This window comes from Hippopotamus amphibius, chromosome 14 (assembly GCF_030028045.1).
Source record: "Hippopotamus amphibius kiboko isolate mHipAmp2 chromosome 14, mHipAmp2.hap2, whole genome shotgun sequence".
NCBI lineage: Eukaryota > Metazoa > Chordata > Mammalia > Artiodactyla > Hippopotamidae > Hippopotamus > Hippopotamus amphibius.
Window position 1 is genome coordinate 62,418,785 of NC_080199.1, and position 23,675 is coordinate 62,442,459.

A 23,675-nucleotide genomic window follows, 5' to 3' on the forward strand; every position below is an offset into this window, starting at 1 on the left:
GATCTCTTAAATGATATTTTAAAATTTGCATATATTAAGCTTTACTCTTGTGCTTTAAAGTTCTACGAGTTTTGACAAATGCATAATGTCATGTGTACGCCATTACAGTATCATACAGAATAGTTTCACCACCGTTTAACATACTTGTAATATGTGGATTGTTATACAGATTGCAGTACTGATTTCACTGGACAGTTATCTTGGCCAGCGATTTTCAAACTTTCTTTTGGTCTCAGGACTACTTTATACTCTTAAAAGTATTTAAAACCCCTAACAGCTTTTGTTTATTTACTGTATTAGAAACAGAAGCTTCAAAAATGGTAATTAGCTTATTTTTAAAAAAATAATAAACCCAACATGTTAACATAAAGTACATTTTTGTGAGAAATAACTGTTTTCTGGAACAAAGAAAATTAGAGGGAAAACTGTTTTATATTTTTACAAATCTCTTTAATAGTTGGCTTAATAGAAGAGAGATTCTCGTATCTGCTTCTGCATTCAGTCTGTTGTGATATGTTGCTTTGGTGTAAATGTATAAAGAATGAAGCCTCACACAGATGAGAAGTTGGAAAAAGGAAGACTATTTTAATAGCCTCTCAGATAATTGTGGATATTTTTCTTTGATACAACTGCAAAACTCAACAAGTAGTCATTCCTTCAAGGTTAGTTACAGTGTGGAATCTGAATTCGTATCAGTGAGCTTTTTTTATACTCTGTTACATTAAAATCCATTGGTTTGTCTTGCATTTTGAATGGGTCTTTTACATATGTATGATTTTATAACATCATGCATTGGCTACTTGGAAAACATTGATTCAATAAATTATGCAGATTTTTCCAAATGTTTACACATTTAATCATACAATATTTAGAAATTACTTTTGTTACTATTGCTACCAATCTCATCAAAAAGTGATTATTGAGAAGCTCTCAAGCTCACCATGGCAGATGCAAGTTTTCTAAATTTTCAGTTTTAACTTGGTAGCTTGAATTTTATCATTAGCAACGAATGCTGTTAGTTTTGTCCTTCAAGTGATAGGCTCCCTTTGTTCATGTTTGAGAAAATGTGTTCCAAACACCCAAGTTAGAAAAACCATAATTTTTATTAATTTTTTTTTTTAAGGGAAAATGGTTTTCCATGGGAAAACAAGAAAACCCAGCTAGTTTAGCGTACAACTCAAACAATCTCACTAATGCTTTTCCTTGAAACAGCCATCATACTGTGGTGATCATTTATGTTGCTTTATCAAGGACCTTCTTAAGTAAAATTGATGATAAATAATAATACAATGACTTACTGGTAGTTTGGTGCAACTGCCTTGATTCACACTAAGGGTCCAACACTTTTACTCACCAATGCTTTTGAACCATCAGGTAATGTCAGTATAGGGAAGAAAAAGGCAAATTATGTCTTGATATTACTATTAAAATAGTTTGACATAGTGTATTTACTGAAAGGATTTGGGAACCCCCCCAAGAGTTCATAGACTACACTTTGCTGATAACAGGCTCGAAGGTGTCTTAGAGATTCTTTGGACCAATGCCCTGAAAGCTCTTCAAGGGATGGATGGAGAAATATAGATAGATACATATACACATACCTAGGTCATCTATCGATGTATTTAGTAAGCACTCCATAAATATTCATCTAGTAAATGAACTTAAATCAGTATGATTCATGAGTATTGCCTGTTTACAAAGATTTTCTATCTCAAGTGAGATTGGAAGACATATAACTATACAGTTTACGTCCTTCTTTACAAAGCTGTCATACCTCTTCCTTCATGATTATGTTCTTGCAGTAAACAGTCATATCTAGCTAAGTAGTGGAGCAAGCTTGGATAGAGAGGAGAGTTATCAGATGGCAGTCTTCATTTCTGGAAGCAAGTAGTGGCAATATTAGTGTGCTGATTTGACTTTCAGTTCAAGTACCTGCTGCTGTTTTCCTTCTCAGTCTCCATGGTTCCTTTTTCTTGTACTCATCACTTACATGCTGATGTTCTACAGAAGACCTTCCTCTCATTCTACACATTCTCTAATCACATCCACTCTGTAGCTTCAGCAAGAATTTGTGTGCTGTTGACTCCAAAATTTGTATATCTGGACCAGATCTTACTCTGAAGCCTGTGTATCCAGTTTACTCACCCTGCTTGAATTTCTCTGTGTCTCTCTACCTTTATTCCCTATCCCAATGAATACCATTACTATACATATGGTTGCCTGAGTCAGAAACGTAGAAGTCATTCTTCACTGCTCACTCTTCCCACTGCCACTTGAGTGATGTTTTTAAGAAACAAATCTAATGATATAATAAGATGCTTACTCCCCATAGCCTTCCATGTAAAAATAAAGTTGCTTAGCATGGCACACAAAGCCCTCCGTGTCATAGCCCCTACCTGTCTCTAAAACATCATTTCTTATCCCTTTTGTCCTTTCACATGCAGCTTTTCAAATGTGGAAACCTTTGTCTGCACTGTGCTTTGGGGAATTAAAAGTAGGCTTAGTCTTGTGTAGTATGCAACAGGCCAGAGAGTTAAGGGAAACAACGCCCATCCTGAGGCTGCTATGGTAGTAGCAGCCCTAGTTAGCCAGAGGCCCCCTTCGGGTAAGGTGACTGCCAGGGAGAGTTGGGACTGTGAGGCCTAAGCCTCTTGAAGAATCTCACTTCATTACCAACTTGGAGGTTCTGGGTTTAACTTTTATTAAGGAAAATGTATTTCTTTACAAATTTACTGTGCTGTCTGCTCATTAATCCTCTCAGTGACTTCTCAAGTGACCTTTCTACAGTGCAGTTATTATTATGTTCCTCCTTTGCTTAAGGCCCTATTCATTTTAAACATTTTATACATGAATTTTATATATTTTATAAATTATGTTTAACATTTTAGGTATCTCTTTTACTTTTAAACATGGTGTAAGATTTGACTTTTGCCAGTTTATTTTAATTGCATTTCTCATATTTCTCTTTTCAGTTTTGAAAGGATGATTTCTCTAGGAAATTTTTGATTAAGGTGTTAGCTTGCTGGGCATCTGAAATCTTGGTTATCTATATAACTGTATAAAAGCTTTAAAGATTATTTTGCCTCATCTGCTTGTGAACAAAAAATGTTGCCTGCCACTTCAGCAAACAATGAATGTTGCCTGCCATTTCAGTAGACAGTGAGTGTTGCCTGCCATCAAGCCATCAACCACTACATCCTCCCCCAACAGCATGCCCTGAGGGGAATTCAGAATGTGGAAAAACTGGATACAGGCAGTAGATAGTTAAGATGCATATCTGAGGAATAATTTCAATGAGTCCAGACTCTTGAATCTCCCCAAAAATAGAAAAGCACTAAAATTGTTAAATTGAGATGTCTGTTTTTTGTGATAAACAGTAATCTTTTGGTGTTTGACTACGTTTTATTCTTCCCTCCATCAAAAAACTCCTGTATACCCTGGCTTCTCCCTTACCTCTTCAGAGCAGTTCCTCAGAGCTGTCTGAGAGGCTCTCTTCCAGACTGTAGTCCTCAGTAGGTCCCCAAATAAAACATAATTCACAACTTTTAGGTTGTGGATTTTCCTTCAGTCAACATAATTATTAAAAAGTTCATATCAAAGATATTTTTTAAAGCATTATTGTTAGACATTTAGTTATTTCAACAATTGTTGAGATGTTTCATTCTGAAACCATCCACTTCCATACTCAGTGGAGGTTATGTCTTTAAAAATTTTTAAATGCATATGTGTCTGTAAATATGCCCACTCCCACCCCTGCAATGAAGTCATTCCTTCTATTTTCAAGTCAAGAAATAGTGTCACTAAAGTTTTCAGCATGTTTTTTTTTTAATTAGCAGAAATAAGTGAGATACCTGGATCATCTTTGTTTTTAGTTCTTTGTAAAGAAACAGTGACCTAGGGTCTCTTGCTTCTTGCCTTCTGAGATGGCCCACATTCTGCCTGTGGAGTGTGTTTCTCTCTAAATAAATCTGATTCTTACCTTAAAAAAAAAAGAAAAAAAGAGACAGTGACTAGGGAATTCCCTGGTGGTCCAGTGGTTAGGACTCCATGCTTCCACTGCTGGGGTCCCTGGTTCAATCCTTGGTCAGGAAACTAAGATCACGTGGCCAAAAAAAAAAAAAAAAAAGTGTGACCAAAATCTTTTTCCTTAAGGAAAGTAGTAGAACAATTAAATCTTGATTTTTTTAAGAAACCAAGTGGATTTTTAATAATATGTGCCTTAGGAAAATTATAGTCTATGTCTATTGACTAGGCTATTCACCTATTTTTTCTTTAGGTGATGCAAAATCTTTCTGGATGGAGCTAGAAGATGATGGGAAAGTGGATTTCATATTTGAACAAGTGCAAAATGTGCTGCAGTCACTGAAACAGAAGATCAAAGATGGGTCTGCCACAAATAAAGGTATGAAGCAATAAAAACTTTTAATACATTTAATGCTAAATATTACGCACTTGCAATACAGTATAATTCTGTTTCCAGTATTGCTGTTCATTATAAAAGTCAGATAATTTCTTTTGTGTTCTAAGGACCTAACATCAGTTCTATTTGCTTTTTGAATAATAGCTTCTGAATTTATCTCTTTTTATCTCAGGCTACCTTCTTCTCCATTTTAGCTTTTCTTTGAGGGAGGAGGTGTATTGTAAAACTAGTATCTGCTCATCGTAGAACATTTGGTACATATAGAAAAATATAACAGAAACTATCCATTACTCAATCATTCAGAGACAACTTTTTTTTTAAGTGGAAAAGTACATATATAAATATATCTTGCCTGCTTTAAACAGAACTTGCCTTAGTAGTCTTTGGAAAGCAAACCTTGCGCTCTACATAGGCAGTTAGTTGTCATCCAAGTTTTTATTCTTTCAATTTCTTTGTCTTCAACCCAGATGGTTGTAGAGCATAGACTTTTATATGGAAACTTCCTGCATTCCCTCAGAACATAAGATTTTCAAACAAAATTTCCCCCTGACTATTCTTTATTTTTCCCCAAGATATTCTTAATACTTTCTGGATGTTCTTATGACATTAATCTATTAAGTGGTTGTCCACAAAATTAATACTATCTTTCGTTTTAATATTTCTTCTCATTCCTTCATGAATCAGATATATCTAGGCTTGAATCGAATTCTGCCACTTCCTAGCTGATTGACCAGGAATATATAGCTTAACTGCTAGGCCTCGATTTCTTTGTCTGTAATGTAGATAATCATAAGAACCTCTCAGAGGAGTTGTGAAGGTTGAATGAGATAAACTGTGTAAATTGCTTAGCACAGTAGCTGACATCTTGAATAAAGGTGATGGTGCTGCTGATTGTTTTCATTCTTTTTTTCCTTCCTTAACAGAATACATCCAAGCAATGATTCTAGTGAATGAAGCAACTGTAAATAACAGTTCAACATTGATAAAGGGTACGTACATTTCTAATCCCAATCTAGAATACTCTCTGATGTTTTCTTGCTTTAAGGCAAACCAGCCTTAATTATGTCAAGTTAACTAAAGACAATTAAATAACACTGTAAGATCCATACAGGTAAGTTATGAAAATCACTTTCCCTAGTAAATGGAAAGTCCTACCCATCCAGAGATAGGAAACGCACACCCTACTAAACCGCTCAGGGGTGGAATAAACAAATATATGTCTTCAAAACAGCTTCTCCTATAAGAAGGGCAAATAGAATTCCAAGACTCCAAACCACTATAAACCTGCTTTATGTAAAGAAAAATACTAGAAAGATACATTCTGGTGTAAACTGATGGAAAATTTTTTTTGATTTCTAGATTATTATTAAACTGTCAGTGCAACAAATTTATTTTAGAAGAAATTGAACAAAGAAAATATATCAGAATTAGAAAAAGAAAAATTGAGAAGTTATTTTAGATAAGCAACAAGGTCCACTGTATAACATAGGGAACTTGTATATTCAATATCCTATAATAACAAACCATAATGGAAAAGAATATGAAAAAGAATATGTATATGTATGTGTTTGTGTATGTATGTGTATAACTGAATCACTTTGCTATACACCAGAAACTAACACAACATTGTAGGTCAACTATACTTTAATTAAAAGTTTTTTTAATTAAAAAAAGCTATTTTGTCAGAATCACTATCCTATAAGTCTTAGACTATCAGTAATTTGCTAAAGTGTTGAGGAAGTACATTTACTAAATTTTAATTAATGCTGCTAAAAATTTTCCACAAATTGTAATTATTTTAACTGTCATAATTTGGAGCCTTAAGGTTTTAAATCTCTGAAAATATGGCTTAACATCATCAGTTTACTTTAAAGAAAGCTTTTGTTATTCAAAAGTATTTTCAATTTCAGTCACTAATGTACAGTTTTAGAGGAGTAGATTCTTTAAGAAAACAGTCTTTCTCACAGTATCCTTCAGTAGCACTTGGAATCAACACACCCTTAAGGATTGCATTAGTTCTGCAAGAGAGAAGCTTTTATTTTATTTTTTTATAAATTTATTTATTTATTTATTTTTGGCTGTGTTGGTTCTTCGTTGCTATGCATGGGCTTTTTCTAGTTGTGGTGAGCGGGGACTACTGTTCGTTGCAGTGTGTGGGCTTCTCATTGCAGTGGCTTCTTGTTGCAGAGCATGGGCTCTAGGTGCACGGGCTTCAGTAGTTGTGGCACACAGGCACAATAGTTGTGGCTCATGGGCTCTAGAGCGCAGGCTTAGTAGTTGTGGCCCACAGGCTTAGTTGCTCCATGGCATGTGGAAATCTTCCCAGACCAGGGATCGAACCCATGTCCCCTGCATTGGCAGGTGAATTCTTAACCACTGTGCCACCAGGGAAGACCCAAGAGAGAAGCTTTTAAATGCAGGAGGTGGTAATAGGAACTAATTCTAGACAACTTTTTTTTTTCTTTCTGAAATAATCTTTCCCACTAAAAGAAAGTTGGGTTTTGTTTTGGTTCTTTTAAAGTAATGATTTAATCAGTAGAAATGCTGAGTGTTATAGTTTCATATTTATATATACGAGGGTGAGTCAAAAATTATCTGCACTCTGGCTATACAATTTATAGAAGTTTTAATATAACCGGAGTGCGGATAATTTTTGACTCATCCTCGTAGTTCATCTGAAATGTAATAAATTTATCCAAATAAAAGTATACGTTTGCATAACAAAGGGAGTTCAACTCGAGATTGAAAGATGCCTTAGAGGACTGGGACAGGGAGGGTGGGGGGGACTCGAGGGTGGGAGGGGAGTTGAGGGAGGGAGGGAATATGGGGATATGTGTATAAAAACAGATGATTGAACTTGGTGTACCCCCCAAAAAATAATAAATAAATAAATTTAAAAAAAAGAAAGTGTATGTTTGCTAGTGGTAGAGCAGCATTTGTAAAGTAATTGGGGAGTTATGTAATTGACATTGCTATCAGGTATAGGGATTAAACACTTTCTAGTAATAAAGATTGACGTTAGTATTTATTTTAAAAGGAATATTGGGGGAACAAAAGGATTTGGTGTTGAGGTCAAAACAAGACATCCCAGATCCAGCCTGAATTCCCCAAACCACTAATTACCTTTATTTTTCTATGATTGTGTATAATTCTGTAAATATCTGCTATATCCCCATACAAAGAATTGGATACTGTTTTCTTGAAAGAAATTATTTCTCCTTTCTTCCCTTTTCTAATGGGTAATATAAAATCTCCGTGTTTTTTTGTAAATCTTATTTCTAACTATGCTTGCATATTTGTTTAATTTGTATTTGTTAATATGGCTTTATATAGCTCATTCAAAGAAATTAGCTGCGAAAAATCAAATTCTTACTTTGTAAAGCTTGTTTAATTTTTAATCAGTTATTATACCTTTATTCAACTATCAGATTTTAAAGCTTCTTTCTTTATCTACATAACTAAAGAGGGATATTTGTTTTCCAATTAGCCAAGGATGACCTTGGATTATAACTTAAACTATTATTTACTTAAACTTTTTTTTCTTTTTAATAAGACTGTTCTGCACTGAAGCACCAATGCAAATTAATAACCTAAGAAAGGATGAAAATCACTTTTTTTCTTAAGATTCACTGCTGCATAGGAAAAAGCACAATCTATTTATTGTAGGAACTTTTACTGAGATACAGTTAACGTACAATAAACTACATATATTTAGAGTGTGCTGTTTGATATCCCAATCTCGTAATTCATTCCCCCCCAACCCTCCCCACTTTCCCCACTTGGTGTCTATATGTTTGTTCTCTATATCTGTGTCTCTTTTTCTGCCTTGCAAACCGGTTGATTTGTACCATTTTTCTATATTCCACATATATGTGTTAATATATGATATTTGTTTATCTCTTTCTGGAAAAAGCACATTTTAAAGCAATTTTTTTTAAATCAAACATACAATATTCTACATATTCATTTTTTTCAAAATAGCAGGAAATCTATAACTTTTTTCTGTAAATACATAGCTTATTTTTTTTTTTACGTCTGCATCTTTTTCCCCCTCCTTTTAAAAATATAACATTTATTGCTTAGATGGTTTGATACAGAACAGCTTTTCTTCTCATTTTGAATTTGGAAGGACTATACAACCAAATACAAAGAGGAACGAAAAGTACCAAAACCGAACTTGTGATTCTCTGCTCATGTGGCATAAACAAATTTTGTACATAACATATAGCAGCAGTTTTTTTTTTCTTTTTAACTTTTTTTATTTTTTACAATAAACTGCATATATTTAGAGTGTACAATTTGGTATCCCAATCTCCCAATTCGCTCCCCCCCCCCCAATCCCTCCCCGCTTTCCCCACTTGGTGTCCATATGTTTGTTCTCTACATCTGTGTCTCTATTTCTGCCTTGCAAACCGGTTGATTTGTACCATTTTTCTATAGTCCACATATATATGTTAATATACAATATTTGTTTTTCTTTTTCTGACTCACTTCACTCTGTATGACAGTCTCTAGGTCCATCCACCTCTCTAAAAATGTCCCAGTTTCCTTGCTTTTTATAGCTGAGTAATATTCCATCGTATGTATGTACCACATCTTTATCCATTCATCTGTTTATGGACATTTAGGTTGCTTCCATGTCCTGGCTATTATAAATAGTGCTGCAGTGAACATTGGAGTGCATGTGTCTTTTTGAATGATGGTGTTCTCTGGGTATATGCCCAGTAGTGGGATTGCTGGGTCATATGGTAGTTCTATTTTTAGTTTTTCAAGGAACCTCCATACTTTTTTCCATAGTGGCTGTATCAATTTACATTCCCACCAGGAATGCAAGAGTGTTCCTTTTTCTCCACACCCTCTCCAGCATTTACTGTTTGTAGATTTTCTGATGATGCCCATTCTAACCGGTATGAGGTGATACCTCATTGTCGTTTTGATTTGCATTTCTCTAACAATTAGTGATGTTGAGCAGCTTTTCATGTGCTTCTTGACCATCCATATGTCTTCTTTGGAGAAATGCCTATTTAGGTCTTCTGCCCATTTTTGGATTGGGTTGCTTATTTTTTTGATATTGAGCTGGATGAACTGTTTATATATTTTGGAGATTAATCCTTTGTCTGTTGATTCATTTGCAAATATTTTTTCCCATTCTGAGGGTTGGCTTTTCGTCTTGCTTATAGTTTCCTTTGCTGTGCAGAAGCTTTGAAGTTTCATTAGGTCCCACTTATTTATTTTTGTTTTTATTTCCATTACTCTAGGGGGTGGATTAAAAAAGATCTTGCTGTTATTTACGTCGAAGAGTGTTCTTCCTATGTTTTCCTCCAGGAGTTTTATGGTGTCTGGCCTTACGTTTAGGTCTTTTATCCATTTTGAGTTTATTTTTGTGTATGGTGTTAGGAAGTGTTCTAATTTCATTCTTTTCCATGTAGCTGTCCAGTTTTCCCAGCACCACTTATTGAAGAGGCTGCCTTGTCTCCATTGTATATCCTTGCCTCCTTTGTCATAGATTAGTTGACCATAGTTTATCTCTGGGCTTTCTGTCCTGTTCCATTGATCTCTATTTCTGTTTTTGTGCCAGTACCATACTGTCTTGATCACTGTAGCCTTGTAGTATAGCCTGAGGTCAGAAAGCCCGATTCCACCAACTCCGTCTTTCCTTCTCAAGACTGCTTTGGCTATTCAGGGTCTTTTGCGTTTCCATACAAATCGTAAAATTTCTTGTTCTAGTTCTGTGAAAAATGCCATTGGTAATTTGATGGGGATTGCATTGAATCTGTAAATTGCTTTCAGTAGTATAGTCATTTTCACAATGTTGATTCTTCCAATCCAAGAACATGGTATGTCCCTCCATCTGTTTGTGTCTTCTTTGATTTCTTTCATTAGTGTCTTATAGTTTTCTGAGTAGAGGTCTTTTACCTCCTTGGTTAGGTTTATTCCTAGGTATTTTATTCTTTTGGTTGCAGTGGTGAATGGGATTGTTTCCTTAATTTCTCTTTCTGATCTTTCATTGTTGGTGTATAGAAATGCAAGAGATTTCTGTGTGTTAATTTTGTATCCTGCAACTTTCCCAAATTCATTGATTAGCTCAAGTAGTTTTCTGGTGGCATGTTTAGGATTTTCTATGTATAATATCATGTCATCTGCAAACAGTGACAGTTTTACTTCTTCTTTTCCAATTTGGATTCCTTTCATTTCTTTTTCTTCTCTGATTGCTGTGGCAAGGACTTCCAAAACTATGTTGAATAGTAGTGGCGAGAGTGGACATCCTTGTGTTCTTCCTGGTCTTAAAGGGAATGCTTCCAGTTTTTCACCATTGAGAATGATGTTTGCTGTGGGTTTGTCATATATGGCCTTTATTCTGTTGAGGTAGGTTCCCTCTATGCCCACCTTCTGGAGAGTTTTTATCATAAATGGGTGTTGAATTTTGTCAAAAGCTTTTTCTGCATCTATCGAGATGATCATGTGGTTTTTATCCTTCAGTTTGTTAATGTGGTGTATCACATTGATTCATTTGCGTATATTGAAGAATCCTTGCATTCCAGGGATAAACCCCACTTGATCATGGTGGATGATCCTTTTAATGTGTTGTTGGATTCTGTTGGCTAGTATTTTGTTGAGGATTTTTGCATCTAAATTCATCAGTGATATTGGTCTGTAGTTTTTTTTTTTTTGTTTGTTTTTTGTGGTATCTTTGTCTGGTTTTGGTATCAGGGTGATGGTGGCTTCATAAAATGAGTTTGGGAGTGTTCCTTCCTCTGCAATTTTTTGGAAGAGTTTGAGAAGGATGGGTGTTAGCTCTTCTCTAAATGTTTGATAAAATTCACCTGTGAATCCATCTGGTCCTGGACTTTTGTTTGTTGGGAGATTCTTAATCACAGTTTCAATTTCATTACTCGTGATTGGTCTGTTCATATTTTCTATTTCTTCCTGATTCAGTCTTGGAAGGTTATACTTTTCTAAAAATCTGTCCTTTTCATCCAGGTTGTCCATTTTATTGGCATATAGTTGCTTGTAGTAATCTCTTATGGTGCTTTTTATTTCTGCAGTGTCCGCTGTAACTTCTCCTGTTTCATTTCTAATTGTATTGATTTGAGTCCTCTCCCTCTTTTTCTTGATGAGTCTTGCTAGAGGTTTATCGATTTTATTTATCTTCTCAAAGAACCAGCTTTTAGTTTTATTGATTTTTGCTATTGTTTTCTTTGTCTCTATTTCATTTATTTCTGCTCTGATCTTTATGATTTCTCTCCATCTACTAACTTGGGGTTTTGTTTGCTCTTCTTTCTCTAGTTTCTTTAGGTGTAGGGTTAGATTGTTTATTTGGGATTTTTCTTGTTTCTTGAGGTAGGATTGTATTGCTATAAACTTCCCTCTTAGAACTGCCTTTGCTGCATCCCATAGGTTTTGGATCGTTGTGTTTTCATTGTCATTTGTCTCTAGGTATTTTTTTATTTCCTCTTTGATTTCTTCAGTGATCTGTTGGTTATTTAGTAGTGTATTGTTTACCCTCCATGTGTTTGTGTTTTTTACAGCTTTTTTCCTGGAATTGATTTCTAATCTCATAGCATTGTGGTCAGAAAAGATGCTTGATACAATTTCAATTTTCTTGAATATACCAGCGCTTAATTTATGACCCAAAATGTGATCTATCCTGGAGAATGTCCCATGTGCACTTGAGAAGAATGTGTAATCTGCTGGTTTTGGATGTAATGTCCTATAGATATCTATTAAATCAAGCTGGTTTATTGTGTCATTTAAAGCTTGTGTTTCCTGATTAATTTTCTGTGTGGATGATCTGTCCATTGGTGTAAGTGGGGTGTTAAAGTCCCCCACTAGGACTGTGTTACTGTTGATTTCCTCTTTCATAGTTGTTAGCATTTGCCTTATGTATTGAGGTGCTCCTATATTGGGTGCATATATATTTATAATTGTTATCTCTTCTTCTTGGATTGATCCCTTGATCTTTATGTAGTGTCCTTTCTTGTCTCTTGTGACATTTTTTATTTTAAAGTCTGTTTTATCTGATATGAGAATCGCTACTCCAGCTTTCTTTTGATTTCCATTTGCATGAAATATCTTTTTCCATCCCCTCACTTGCAGTCTGTATGTGTCCCTAGGGCTGAAGTGGTGTCTTGTAGACAGCATATATAAGGGTCTTGTTTTTGTATCCATTCAGCCAGTCTGTGTCTTTTGGTTGGTGCATTTAGTCCATTTACATTCAAGGTGATTATTGATATGTATGTTCCTATTACCATTTTCTTAATTGTTTTGTGTTTGTTTTTGTAGGTCCTTTTCTTCTCTTATGTTTCCCACTTAGAGAAGTTCCTTTAGCATTTGTTGTAGGGCTGGTTTGGTGGTGCTGAATTCTCTTAGCTGTTGCTTGTCTGTAAAGCTTTTGATTTCTCCGTCGAATCTGAATGAGATCCTTGTTGGGTAGAGTATTCTCGGTTGTAGGTTCTTCTCGGTCATCACTTGAAATATATCATGCCACTCCCTTCTGGCTTGTAGAGTTTCTGTTGAGAAATCAGCTGTTAACCTGATGGGAGTTCCCTTGTATGCTATTTGTCATTTTTCCCTTGTTGCTTTTAATAACTTTTCTCTGTGTTTAATTTTTGTCAGTTTGACTACTATATGTCTTGGTGCGTTTCTCCTTGGGTTTATCCTGCCTGGGACTCTCTGCACTTCCTGGACTTGGGTCGCTATTTCCTTTCCCACCTTAGGGAAGTTTTCAACTAGAATCTCTTCCAGTATTTTCTTGGGTCCTTTCTCTCTCTCTTCTCCTTCTGGGACCCCTATAATGTGAATGTTGGTGCGTTTAACATTGTCCCAGAGGTCTCTTAGGCTGTCTTCCGTTCTTTTCATTCTTTTTTCTTTATTCTTTTCCGCATCAGTGATTATCACCATTCTGTCCTCCAACTCACTTATTCGTCCTTCTGCCTCAGTTAATCTGCCATTGGTTCCTTCCAGTGTATTTTTCATTTCAGTTATTGTGTTGCATATCTCTGTTTGTTTGTTCTTTAATTCTTCTAGATCTTTGGTAAGCTTTTCTTGCAACTTTTCAATCTCTGCATCCAATCTTTTTTCAAAGTCCTGGATCATCTTCACCATCATTATTCTGAATTCTTTTTCTGGAAGAGTGCCTGTCTCCTCTTCATTTAGTTGTTTTTCTGGTGTTTTATCTTGTCCCTTCATCTGGTACAAAGTCTTTTGCCTTTTCATTTTCTCTGTCTTTCTGTGGCTGTGATTTTCAGTTCCGCAAGATGAAATAGTGCTGATACTGCTTGATTCTGCTGTCTGCCCTCTTGTGGAGGAAGCTTACATAGCTTATTTCTATAGTGGAGTCATGTTAGAAAGAATAGATGAAGTTGAAAAACAAGAGACAAGAAATGAGATGGAATTAAGTGTGGAAAGATACAGGAGAAACTGAGAAAAATATGAAAATACAAAAGAAAAGACAAAAAGAGGTACCCAAATACCTCCCTCTCCTCCCCAAAAAATAGATAGCAATAGAATAATGAGAGAACAAAAGATAAACTCTCCATTTTGTGACCTTACTAGAGCCTTTAAGGGTCATGCTATTTTTCTGTAAAATATAAGCAGAAATAGTGATACCTGATGTTCACTTTAAAGGCTGATTAAAATTCAGATAAAGTTCGGGCCAAACTAGAATTTCTTCAGTAGAAATCTCTTCTATCCTAAGTCTTATTTTATCCTCTTTTATTTTCTTAATTTTTTAAGCTCTTTATTGGAATATAATTGCTTTACACTCTTGTAGTTTTTGAGGTATACCAAAGCGAATCAGCTGTATTTATCCATATATCCCCAATCCCCTCCCTCCTGCAACTCCCTCCCACCCTCCCAGTCCTGGCCCTCTCAGTCATCACCCATCATCGAGTTAATCTCCCTTTGTTATACAGCAACTTCCCACTAGCCATCTATTTTACATTTGGTAGTATATATATGTCCATGCTGCTCTATCACTTCATCCCAGATTCCCCTTCACTCCCCACCCCCCAACGCCAAGTCCTCAAGTCCATTCTCTACATCTGCATCTTTATTCTTGCCCTGTCACTGGGTTCATCAGTACCATTTTTTTAGATTCCATGTATATGCGTTACCATACGGTATTTGTTTTTCTCTTTCTGCCTTATTTCACTCTGTATGACAGTCTCTAGGTCTATCCACCTCATTACATATAGTTCAATTTCATTCCTTCTTATGGCTGAGTAATTTGCCATTGTGTATATGTGCCACGTCTTCTTATCCATTCATCTGTTGATGGGCATTTAGGTTGTTTCCATGTCCTGGCTATTGTAAATAGTGCTGCAGTGAACATTATGCTACATGTTCCTTTTTGCATTATGGTTTTCTCTGGGTATGTGCCCAGTAGTGGGATTGCTGGGTCATATGGTACTTCCATTTTTAGTTTTTTAAGGAACCTCCAAACTGTTTTCCATAGTGGCTGTACCAATTTACATTCCCACCAACAGTGCAGGAGGATTCCCTTTTCTCCACACCCTCTCCAACATTTACTGTTTCTAGATGTTTTGATGATGGCCATTCTGACCCGTGTGAGGTGATACCTCATTTTGGCTTTGACTTGCATTTCTCTAATGATTAGTGATGTTGAGCATCTTTTCATGTGTTTGTTGGCCATCTGCATGTCTTCTTTGGAGAAATGTCTCTTTAGATCTTCCACCCATTTTTGGATAGGGTTATTTGCTTTTTTGGTATTAAGCTGCATGATCTGCTTACATATTTTGGAGATTAATCCTCTGTCCATTGCTTCATTGGCAAGTATTTTCTCCCATTCTGAGAGTTGTCGTCTTGTCTTGTTTATGGTTTCTTTTGCTGTGCAAAAGCTTTTAAGTTTCATGAGGTCCCATTTGTTTATTCTTGATTTTATTTCCATTATTTTGGAGGTGTGTCAAAAAGGATCTTGCTTTGATGTATGTCATAGAGTGTTCTGCCTATGTTTTCCTCTAAGAGTTTTATAGTGTCTGGCCTTACATTTAAGTCTTTAATCCATTTTGAGTTTGTTTTTGTGTATGGTGTTAGGAAGTGTTCTAATTTCATTCTTTTACATGTAGCTGTCCAATTTTCCCAGCAGCACTTATTGAAGGGCTGTCTTTTTTCCATTGGATATTTGTGCCTCCTTTGTCAAAGATAAGATGCCTATATGTGTGTGGGTTTACCTCTGGGTTCTCTATTCTGTTCCATTGACCTACCTTTCCCTTTTTGTGCCAGTACCATACTGTCTTGATCACTGTAGCCTTGTAGTATAGTTTGAAGTCAGGAAGCCTAATTCCACCAACTCTGTCTTTCCTTCTCAAGATTGCTTTGGCTCTCAGAGTGTTTTGTGTTTCCACACACATCATAAGATTTCTTATTCTAGTTCTGTGAAAAATGCTGTTGGTAATTTGATAGGGATTGCATTGAATCTGTAAATTGCTTTGGGTAGGATAGTCATTTTAACAGTGTTGATTCTTCCAATCCAAGAATATGGTATGTCTCTCCATCTGTTTGTTTTGTCTTTGATTTCTTTCATTAGTGTCTTATAGTTTTCTGTATACAGATCTTTTGCCTCCCTAGGCAGGTTTATTCCTAGGTATTTTATTCTTTTTGTTGCAATGGTAAATGGGAGAGTTTCCTTAATTTCTCTTTCTGCTCTTTCATTTTTAGTGTATAAGAATGCAAGAGATTTCTGTGCATTAATTTTGTATCCTGCTACTTTGCTAAATTCATCAATGAGTGCTAGCAGTTTTCTGGTAGAGTCTTTAGGGTTTCCTATGTAGAATATCATGTCATCTGCAAAGAGTGACAATTTTACTTCTTCTTTTCCAATTTGGATTCCTTTTATTTCATTTTCTTCTCTGATTGCTGTGGATAAAACTTCCAAAACTATGTTGACTAATAATGGTGAGAGTGGACACCGTTGTCTTGTTCCTGTTCTTAGAGGGAACTGAAAAGTTTTTCCCCATTTAGAACGATGTTGGCTTTTGGTTTCTCATATATGGCTTTTATTATGATGAGGTAATTTCCTTCTGTGCCCATTTTCTGGAGAGCTTTTATCATAAATGGATGTTGAATTTTGTCAAAAGCTTTTTCTGCATCTATCGAGATGATCATATGGTTTTTATCCTTCAGTTTGTTAGTATGATGTATCACATTGATTGATTTGCGTGTATTGAAGAATCCTTGCATCCCAGGGATAAATCCCACTTGGTAATGATGTGTGATCTTTTTAATGTGCTGTTGGATTCTGTTAGCTAGTATTTTGTTGAGAATTTTTGCATCTATATTCATCAGTGATATTGGTCTGTAATTTTCTTTTTGTGTGACATATTTGCCTGCTTTTGGTATCAGGGTGATGGTGTCCTCATAGAATGAGTTTGGGAGTGTTCCTTGTGCTATATTTTGGAAAAGTTTGAGAAGGGTAAGTGTTAGCTCTTCTCTAAATGTTTGGTAGTATTCGCCCGTGAATCCATCTGGCCCTGGGCTTTTGCTTGTTGGGAGATTTTTAATCACAGTCTCAATTTCTGTACTTGTGATTGGTCTGTTCATATTTTCTATTTCTTCCTGGTTCAGTCTTGGAAGATTGTATTTTTCTAAGAATGTATCCATTTCTTCCAGGTTATTCAATGTATTGGCATATAGTTGCTTGTAGTCGTCTCTCATGATCTTTTGTATTTCTGTGGTGTCAGTTGTTAATTCTTTTTCATTTCTAATTCTGTTGATTTGAGTCTTCTCCCTTTTTTTCCCTGATGAGTCTGGCTAATGGTTTATCAATTTTATCTTCTCAAAGAACCAGCTTTTAGTTTCATTGATCTTTGCTATTGTTTCCTTCCTTTTTCATTTATTTCTGATCTGATCTTTATGATTTCTTCTGCTCACTTTGGGGTTTCTTTGTTCTTTCTCTAATTGTTTTAGGTGTAAGGTTAGGTTGTTTATTCGATATTTTTCTTGTTTCTTAAGGTAGGACTGTATTGCTATAAACTTCCCTCTTAGAACTGCTTTTGCTGCATCCCTTAGGTTTTGGGTTGTTGTGTTTTCATTGTCATTTGTTTCTAGATATTTTTTGACTTCCTCTTTGATTTCTTTAGTGATTTCTTGGTTGTTTAATATTGTATTGTTTAGCCTCCATGTGTTTGTATTTTTTACACTTTTTTTCCTGTAATTGATATTTAGTCTCATGGCGTTGTGGTCTGAGAAGATGCCTGATATGATTTCAACTTTCTTGAATTTACCAAGGCTTGATTTGTGACCCAAGATGTGATCTATCCTGGAAAATGTTCTGTGTGCACTTGAGAAGAACGTGTAGTCTGTCGTTTTTGGATGGAATGTCCTATAAATATCAGTTAAGTCACCATGGTCTCATGTGTCATTTAAAGCTTGTGTGTCCTTATTTATTTTCTGTTTGGATGATCTGTCCATTGATGTAAGTGGATTGTTCAGATCTCCTCCTATTATTGTGTTGCTGTCGATGTCCCCTTTTATGGCTGTTAGCATCTGCCTTATGTATTGAGATGCTCCTATGTTGGGTACATAGATATTTACAATTGTTATATCTTCTTCTTGGATGGATCCCTTGATCATTATGTAGTGTCCTTCCTTGTCTTTTGTAATAGTCTTTACTTGAAGTCTAATTTGTCTGATATGCGTATTGCTATTCCAGCTTTCTTTTGACTTCCATTTGCATGGAATATCTTTTTCCATCCCCTTACTTTCAGTCTATATGTGTCCCTTGGTCTGAGATGGGTTTCTTGCAGGCAGTATATAGAATGGTCTTGTTTTTGTATCCATTCAACCAGTCTGCGTCTTTTGGTTGGAGCGTTTAATCCATTTACACTTAAGATGATTACTGACATGTGTGTTCCTATTACCATTTTCTTAATTGTTTTGGGTTTGTTTTTGTAGGTCTTTTCCTTCTCTTGTGTTTCCTACTTAGAAAAGTTCCTTTAGCAATTGTTATAAGGCTGGTTTGGTGGTACTGAATTCTCATCACTTTTGCTTGTCTGTGAAGCTTTTGATTTCTCTGTTGAATCTGAATGAGATTCTTTCTGGGTAGGGTATTCTTGGCTGTAGGTTTTTCTCTTTCAGGACTTTCAGTATATCCTGCCACTCCCTTCTAGCCTTCAGAGTTTCTGCAGAAAGGTCAGCTGTTATCCTTATGGGTTTTCCCTTATATATTATTTGTTGCTTTTCTCTTGCTGCTTTTAATATTTTTTCTTTGTGTTTAATTTTCGTTAGTTTGATTAATATATGCCTTGGAGTATTTCTCCTTGGGTTTATTCTGTATGGGACTCTCTGTGCTTCTTGGACTTGATTAATTATTTCCTTTCCCATGTTGGGGAAGTTTTCTGCTATAACCTCTTCAATATTTTCTCAGACACTTTCTCTTTTTCTTCTTCTGGGATGCCTTTTTTTTTTTTTTTTTTTTTTTTTAATAGTTGTGGCTCATGGGCTCTAGAATGCAGACTCAGTAGTTGCAGCGCACAGGCTTAGTTGCTCCATGGCATGTGGGATCTTCCCAGAGCAGGGCTTGAACCCATGTCCCCTGCATTGGCAGGCAGGTTCTCAACCACTACACCACCTAGGAAGTCCTGGGATACCTATTTTTGAATGTTGGTGTGCTTGATGTTGTCACCAAGGTCTCTGAGACTGTCTTCCATTCTTTTTCTTCTTTTTTCTCTTTCCTGTTCTGTGGCAGTTATTTCCCCCATTCTATCTTCCAACTCACTTACTCATTCTTCTGCCTCAGTTATTCTGCTGTTTATACATCTAGAGTATTTTTAATTTCAGTTATTTTGTTGTCTATTACTGTTTGCTCTTTAGTTCTGAGTCCTTATTAACTGTTTCTTGTGTTTTCTGTATTTTGTTATCGAGATTTTGTATCATCTTTACTCTCATTACTCTGAATTCTTTTTCAGGCAGTTTTCCTATTTCCTCTTTATTTATTTGGTCTTGTGTGTTTTTACCTTGTTGCTTCATCTGTGGCATATTTTTTGGTTGTCTTATTCCCTCCCCCTTTGGATGGGTGGGGTTGTATTCCTGTCCCACTGGATGTTTGGTCTGAGGTTTCAAGCACTGGAGTTTGTGGGCTATAGAGTATAGCTTGGTCTTGGTGTTGAGGTGAGAACCTCTCGGAGACCTCACTCTGATGAATATTCCCTGGAAACTGGGTTTCCCTGTTAGTCCAGTGTTTTGGACTCAGATCTCCCACCTCAGGAGCTCAGACTTGACCCCCGGGCTTGTGAATCAAGTTCCCACAAGCTGTGTGGAGCTGGAAAATGGAAAAAAAAAAAAAAATAGAACAGCAGAACAATAGCAAGATAAAAAATACGATAAGAATAGGAAACTAACAGATGTGTTAGAAAAAATTTTTTGAAAAATAGATGGAGTAGACTTCCTAGGTGGTGCAGTGATAAAGAATCCACCTGCCAATGCAGGGGACATGGGTTCGAGCCCTGCTCTGGGAAGATTCCACATGCCACAGAGCAGCTAGGCCCATGCACCACAACTATTGAGCCTGTGCTCTAGAGCCCATGAGCCACAACTGCTGAGCCCACGTGCCGCAAATTTTGAAGCCCACGCGCCTAGGGCCCGTGCTCTACAACAAGAGAAGCCACTACAATGAGGAGCCTGCGCACCACAATGAAGAGTAGCCCCCACTCGCAACAACTTGAGAAAGCCCACGTGCAACAAAGACCCAGTGCAGCCAATAAATAAATTAAATAAATAAATAAATTTATAAAAAAAAAATAGATGGAGCAACAACTGGAAGGTTAAACAGCTACAGTAACCAAAATGAGTTGGTGGGAAAAAGAAAACAGGAATAAAGAAGAAAAGGGGGGAGGGGGGCCAGTAAAGGCCTTGGCTGTGGGGGCAGGGCTTAGACAGTGGTGGGGCGGGGGCGGGTTAGGCAGTGGGCAGGGCCTATGCTTAGAAAAGGCCCTGTGGGTGGTGGGGAATGGGGCTTAGGCCCAGTGAGGCAGAGGGGCCCAGGAATGCCTCTGGTCCTGGGAGGCAAAGGACCAGGTCCAGGTACCCAGAGGCTCCCTGGGCCCGAGTTGGTGGGAGAAATGCTAGGCACCTCCCCCAGTCCTCCTATCTCAGAGGGTCCCTCCCCCTTGGCCTCTCTTCTTCCCCACCCCCTCCCACCTATTCCCCTAGGACCCTCACAGCTGGAGGGAGCACTGGAAGGCAGGAGACAAGACTCTGCCTGGTCTCCTGCCTTCCCCTGCCCACACCCAGCAGGTTTCCTAGGGACAACTGGGCTAGGGAAACGCCTGCGGCACTTCCCCAGATCTCCCAGTCTCTTAGGGTCCCTGTCCACCTCTCTTCCTCTCCCCCCCACCCCCACTCTCCTAGGTCCCAAGCAGCTAGAGGGGGACCTGGAGTGTGAAGGACCAGGTCCGTGAGTCTAGCAGGCTTCCCAGGGCTAGTGGGCAGGGGCAATACCTTTCCCATCTCCCTCGATCCTCCAGTCCCAGAAGGCCCCCTCCCCTGCCCACCTCTCCTCTTCTCCCCTGCTTTCCTCCTACACCCTTAGGAGCAGTGAGACCTAGATGGGCCTTGGAGAACCGAAGACCAGGCCTGGAGGCACAACAGGCCTCCCAGTGCCAAGTGGGTAGGGAGATTTCCTGCAGCGTCTCCCCTTATCCTCAGGTCCTGCATGATGCCCCCACCACTGTCTGCCTCTCTTCCTCTTCCCCTCTCCTCCCTCCTTCCCATGCCTGTAGGACCCGTGCAGCCAGAGAGGGCCTCAGGGACCGAAGGACTAGACTCGTGAGCCCAGTAGGCCCACCGGGCCCAAGTGGGCAGGGGAAAGTCCTTTCGCACCTCCCCTGGTCCTCCGATCCTGGAACGTCCCACCTCCGGTCTGCCTCTCTATCTCTTCCCCTACCACGCTCCTATGCCCCCAGGACCAACGCGTCTGGGAGGGGACCCTGGAGATTTGGAGACCAGGCCCAGAAGCCCAGCAGGCTTCTCGGGGCAGTGGGCAGCGGACATGCCTTCCACTCCTCTTCCGATCCTCTGATCCCAGAGGATCCCTCCCCCATTCCGCCTCTCTTCTTTTCCCCCCACTGCTTCCCTCCTACACCCCTAGGACCAATGGCCCGGAGGGGCCCTTGGAAGGTGGAGGACCTTCCCAGAAGAAAGACCCATTGGTGCTGCCCCTATTCCAATCTTGAGAAATCCCTTCCCACCCCCACTGTTTGCCTCTCTTCCTCTTCGCCCGCCCCCTCCCCCCCACGCCCCTAGGACCCACGTGCTGGAGTGGGGCCCAGAGAGTGAAGGACCAGGCCTTGGAGCCCAGTCGGCTTCCCTGGCCAAGAGGGCAGGCCAAGTGCCCTCTCGCCTCCCCGTCCCCTGATCTCAAAGCCTGCCTCCCCACCAGTCTGCCTTTCCACCTCTTCACCCCTCCTCCCTCCCTCCTACAGCCCTAGGACCCAGGCAGCCCAGAGGGGGCCTTGGAGGGTGGAGGACCCCACTGGGGAGCCTAGCAGGCTCCCAGGCCCAGGAGCTCAGCAGGCCTGGGCGTGAGAAACCCAGATGCGGTCTCCCGATCCCCCTAGACCCCAAGGGTCTCTCTAGGTGGGGACCTCCCCCCTCACCCAGCCACGCCCCAGTGGCTCTGGTCCTGTCTGGCTTCCCCTTCTCTACCCCCTTGACCTCCCCTAGGTCCTGACTGGTTGCTCCAGGGTTCCTCTGGTCTCCTTGGGTCTCAGGTACCCCACCAGCCTCCGGCAACTGATGTAGTTGTGGGGAGACGCGATCTCTGCGTCTTCCCATGCCGCCAAATTGACTCCGCCCCCCCTTAATGCTTTTGAAAATGTTGACACCAATAGTTTTTTGACTCAATCTTGAAATCTTAATATGTTTTCAAATTTAAGGGCTCCGTGTATGTCTAGTCAATAAAAATACTGTGTAGATATTACAGTGAGTGATTTTTAACTTGGTGTATTTGTTATGTTTGTAATTTTTTCATGTAGATCATTTGTCTGTGATCCAGAATGCACAGGAAAACAAATCAAGTTCGCTGCCCTCTACATCATATGAAGACCCCTTTCCAGAAGACTGTACCTCTCTGTATGTATATGTTAAATTTATTTATGTTGTTAATCCTTTTGCTCCCAGAAAGGGATTTACTTTTGCTAATCATTTGACATAAGAGTAGGTAAAATATATAAAAAAGGATTCTTTCCCATCAGAAGTTTTAAAAGTTGTGTATTTTATGTAGGTTCATGATTCCTTAAGTAGGTTATTCATTTGTTAAATCCCTAGGTAATCAAGTCTCTTAATAAAATTTAGCTTAAGATGTCTTTGTGTTTATTATTAATATACTGAAATCTACTGTTTGATTTTTTTTTAACTAGAAAATTATTTTTCCTGGATTATTAATTTTAAAGAGGAATACTGAAAAGGACCAAAAGTATTTCTTTGAGTATCAATTCAATTTTTAAAATGCATAACAGCTCTAAATTATAGTATTAGAAAGTCTATGAGAATAGACTAAATTTTTCTGATCTTTTTCCTTTACACTAATTTCATTAAAGGTTTCTTAGCATAAAGCAGAATTGTGTAAGAAGAATCTGACAGTCTGATTCTTAGTCTTTATTTCCAGTAGGTAATGCCTCTACTAATAGTTTCAGGTATTAGTGAAAGGGAAGTTTCTAAAAGTGTCTTGTGCTACGGCAGGGATCAGAATTTTGGAAAACAGAAAAGTGTCTTTAGAAAGAAAGTTCTTAAGTTTATTGCTTTATTTTATTTGTCCTTTCAGCTACATGTTAAATTAACAAAAAAGTTCTCAATGTAGAATTTTTTTTTCTTTTTTATATTCCATAAATTTGCATTTACAAATATTAGATATGTCTTTGAATCTAAAAGACTCATAAAACTTTAGGACAGACTTTGGTTTTTTAGGAACACCTACCTACGGAAGCCAGCTTAAGTAGTGGAATTTGTAAGAGACCTACCAGGTATGTGGCTGTGGCTAACATACATGGTGAAAGTGGGCTTGCCCCATTGCTGAAGGACACAAGTGTGAATTTAAGCCATGTGGCTTTTCATATGTCATGCGTACAAACACGAAAAGTGATTATTTTTTAAAATACACACAACATACACATACATCTACCTAACCCACATGTACATACATACACACACACACACATATATAAAATAAGTATTCAGGAACAGAAAATATAACACAGCAGGCCATATAGGGACTAGAAATGGAACTGGAAAGTCAGTG

General features: G+C 38.1%; 1 protein-coding gene across 1 annotated transcript in view; it reads left to right on the forward strand.

The window, feature by feature from the left end:
- Positions 1-23,675, forward strand: part of SETDB2 (SET domain bifurcated histone lysine methyltransferase 2) — a 92,885-nt gene that overhangs the window by 7,251 nt on the left and 61,959 nt on the right. The window contains exons 3-5 of the mRNA XM_057707207.1: positions 4,277-4,402; positions 5,344-5,409; positions 22,414-22,510. Of these exons, the coding sequence (XP_057563190.1) occupies positions 4,277-4,402; positions 5,344-5,409; positions 22,414-22,510 (289 nt within the window). The remainder of the gene's footprint in view (positions 1-4,276; positions 4,403-5,343; positions 5,410-22,413; positions 22,511-23,675) is intronic.